The sequence below is a fragment of the Lotus japonicus genome, chromosome 2 (genome assembly GCF_012489685.1).
Source record: "Lotus japonicus ecotype B-129 chromosome 2, LjGifu_v1.2".
NCBI classification, from domain to species: Eukaryota; Viridiplantae; Streptophyta; class Magnoliopsida; order Fabales; family Fabaceae; genus Lotus; species Lotus japonicus.
Genome location: NC_080042.1, coordinates 21660362 through 21664107, shown reverse-complemented (window position 1 = coordinate 21664107; position 3746 = coordinate 21660362). Strand labels below are relative to the sequence as shown.

Here is a 3746-nt window from a genome sequence, read left to right as displayed (position 1 = left end):
AAGGGGGAGTAAACCCAGTTTTTGATGTGTAAGATGTGTTAGTGTGATTTATTTTTCTTTTGGAGAATTTAAGAGTTCCACCTTCATGACCATAGATGTGTCACTGGGCAAATACAAGGAACACATTTCACTTCTTCTGAAGTGATTCTAAGTTGACTCTGATACCCAAGATTCTGATACCTTGTCCGTGACTCTGATTACTTATGCGCTCTGATTACTCGATTTTCATCTATGTCATAAGTTTTTCACTCTGAACTCTTATATCATTTAGCTCAGAATCTAGACTTTACTAACGTTTTCATCAAGTATTAGATTCAGGGGGAGCTAAGCTCAAAATCAAGCAGTGACTTGAATTCAGAATGACCAAGATAAACTATTCACATCAGGATAAGTCTTATTCTATATCTCTAAACTCTGAGTGAATTCAGTTTAATGTTTAAGAATTGTTCATCAAAAATCTTAGTTTTGTCATCATCAAAAAGGGGGAGATTGTAAGATCAAGTTTTGATCTAGTAGTACAACTCTATGTTTTGATGATTACAAGTTAACCTTTTGATATGAACAATTGTGGTACTCTAACGTGTTTTTCTGAGTGTGCTATTTACAGGCTCTGACCTCAACTCAATCTCACACAAATCAGAAGCACTGTGTATAAAGAGAAACCCAAGCAACGCTTTCGCATTCACCATGTTCAGTATGAACAGTGGAAAAGCTTCAGAAGTTCTGAAGTTATACAAACTCTGATGTGGACTCAGTCACTAGAAGCTCTGAAGATCCAGAAAGTCTGATAACCAAGAAACACTGAAGGCTCAGATATTCTGATGGTGTAGAAGACTCTGAAGATCCAGAAGCTGATTAGTGAAATTCTGTTGTCCAGAAGCAAGATACTCTGAAGACCATGTTCTTCCCTCTGAGTTCAGAATCAGAAGAAACAATGGTCAGAGGATCTGGGCTTTCCCTCTGACTCTGATCAACCGGCTTCACAAGTTCCAATATGAAGTATTCCCCTGATCAGAAGTCTCCTAGGTTTAAAGGTCAAGTCGCTATCCAAGTACAAAAGCAACTGTACCTTCCTGACGACCTACCTAACAGTCTCAGACACAGCAGAAGCTGGATTTTCCAGAACTGCCCTCCAACGGTAGCATTTCCCATGCAACGCTCAACCCTAATCCTTGGAGTATATAAAGAGGCTGAAGACTGAAAGAAACGGCTAGAAGCATTCACATACGCGCAAGAGAAACTTAAATTCTTCTAAGCTTTCTTTCATCTGAAATTCATTGAGTTTACTATTAGCTTTTTAGAAGCAAATCTCTTGTAAACAATTCTTTGATAAACAGTTTGTTTAGTTCCTTTAGGAGATCAAGGTTGATCGGATCCTAGAGAAGACTAAGAGAGTGAATCTTAGTGTGAGCTAAGTCAGTGTAATTGTTAGTCACTTGTAGGTTTCAAGTGCAGTTGTAACTCTTACCTGATTAGTGGATTGCCTTCATTCTAAGAAGGAAGAAATCACCTTAACGGGTGGACTGGAGTAGCTTGAGTGATTTATCAAGTGAACCAGGATAAAATCCTTGTGTGCTTTTCTATCTCTTATCTTTAGCACTTAAGTTCTCGAAAGATTTGTCAAAATCTTTAAGGTGGAAGTTTTATACTGAAAACGTTATTCAAACCCCCCTTTCTACCGTTTTTCATACCTTCAAATATAACCAACCAACTGATTAAAATTGTGTTTGGCCCGCTAATCAAGCTATTCGTTCAATAACCCTCCCCCATGTGCCTTAGCCCTTCCCAAGATCATCACAAAGGACAAATGACCATATTGTCTTCCATGTGTTCAAACATGATTGTCATTTCTGTTCCCTCAACTCTTGCTTTCTTGCAACACAAGGGCGGCTAGTATTTTTTTTCATGCCTTCTTTGTCCTTTTACACACTTCCAAGTAGTATTATATAAGGGCCTAACCACATCAACTTCCCATAGTCCCATACTACTCTACTTTTAGATTTTCCAACAAAAGAAACTGAACATCTTAAATTGAAAAAACAGAGAAAGAGGAAAGGCCAGAGAGAGAGAGAGAAAGATGATCAAGTTGAGGTCAAAGAGAAGCATCTCGAAGCTTGGCAATGGGAACAAAGCAACATCCCCAGCTGAAAAGGATTGCAGAAGTTTCACTGAAGTCAAATGGGAACTCAGGCCTGGTGGCATGCTAGTCCAAAAAAGAGAGAGCAATCTTGGTGAAGGGGATGGATTGATCACCATCAGAGTCACTACTGTGTCAAAGTGGCATGACATCTCTATTGAATCCACCTCAACATTTGGTAAGTTTTAAAACCTATCCCTTTCTCTTGAGTGGGACTTTTTCTTCAAGTATTAAAACAATTGTTTTAATTTTTTAATTAAATTCTATTATTTTCAACAAAGATCCTAAAATAAGACCATTAATAACACAATATTTTGTATCTTGATTTTGGTGAAGAACTGGAAAAATCCTGAAATTCTATTATTTTCTGATTTCCGTTACAAGCCCCATTTTTTATTTTTCTATTTTAACAACTAATTGATTCTTAATTAATTACCCAAAAGTCCTAATTTTGTGCAATTTAGGGACTATAAAGATAATTTTCAAGTGTGATTTTGACCAATTTTGAATGAATACTAATTCTCAGGGGAATTAAAAATGATTCTGTCACTGGTAACAAGTTTGGAGCCAAGAGAGCAGAGGCTTCTCTTCAAAGGTAAAGAGAGAGATGACAGTGAATTCCTGCACATGATTGGGGTTAAGGACAAAGACAAAGTTCTGCTGCTTGAGGACCCAGTTCTCAAGGAGAAGAAGCTACTTGGCTTGGCTAGAGGTCAAACATTTAACAACCCTTGTTGTACCATCAGCGTATGACTCTAACTGATCCAACTCACTACTAGTTTTTTTTTTTTTTTTTATAAGCAAAATAATTATATTGAAATGAAGTACAAGGGGTACTTCAACCCAATACAAATAGGAAACAATAAGAGATTAACAGTAACAACATTGACAAAGGCAAGGATAAAAATCTTTCTACTGCTAAACTTACCCACCCCCTCCCTTGGAAATCGACTCTACAAAAGTGGCCTCATTAAAACCTTATTAGGAAAAACCCCCTTAGGAAAACCTAATAAGGAAAAAGAGTACCACTTTTCTAGAATCAAAAGGGTTTTAATTAGTAACCGAAACTAAAGCCTTATCCCACTATCTAAGGTGTCTATACGAATTACTGATGCATATGAAATCTATTGGCGAGTTTCAAGTTGTATGCTGACTGTGGAAAACCTAACACAACCTTCCTCTTTATTACCAAGACTAGAACAAAGTGCAATTTATTGTAATGATGGGTCTCTGTTCACTTTTGTTAGAATAGAAACTTTATTATGTACTTATCCGGTGACTGAAGCTTTGGTTGATATAAAATTGTGTAAGCTGATGCAGTGCCATGTCTGGTTTGCTTTATTATAAGAAGGATTGATTCCTTTTGTATTGTACAATATATTTTATTTTTTGTTATGATGGTTTCTGTCCTATTATTCAATTATATAAACCCATCCGTGCACGCCTATACATAAGAAAATTACAAATTAACAGTTCTAAAGGTAAGGTAGAAGCTTTGCTAAGGTTGGGACAATTCAAAAAGATGATTGAATCAAGTGCTTACAGTCTGTTCTCTTAAAATTAAAAATGACATAAAATTAACCTGCTATCAAAGGGTGATTGGTTCAAG

General features: G+C 36.5%; 1 protein-coding gene across 1 annotated transcript; it reads left to right on the top strand.

Annotated features, from left to right (window-relative positions):
• Positions 1-1810: 1810 nt before the first annotated feature.
• Positions 1811-3513, top strand: LOC130737780 (BAG family molecular chaperone regulator 2-like). The gene is made up of 2 exons (XM_057589623.1): positions 1811-2315; positions 2664-3513. Exons 1-2 carry the CDS (start codon positions 2078-2080, stop codon positions 2888-2890), a joined length of 465 nt encoding a protein of 154 aa, XP_057445606.1. The 5' UTR covers positions 1811-2077; the 3' UTR covers positions 2891-3513.
• Positions 3514-3746: the final 233 nt, after the last annotated feature.

Bases quoted from the DNA above. Each gene is read 5' to 3' on its own strand.
- LOC130737780 (XM_057589623.1), top strand. From the start codon at position 2,078: ATGATCAAGTTGAGGTCAAAGAGAAGCATCTCGAAGCTTGGCAATGGG. The intron at 2,316-2,663 runs GTAAGTTTTAAA...ACTAATTCTCAG, and splicing joins TGAATCCACCTCAACATTTG to GGGAATTAAAAATGATTCTG.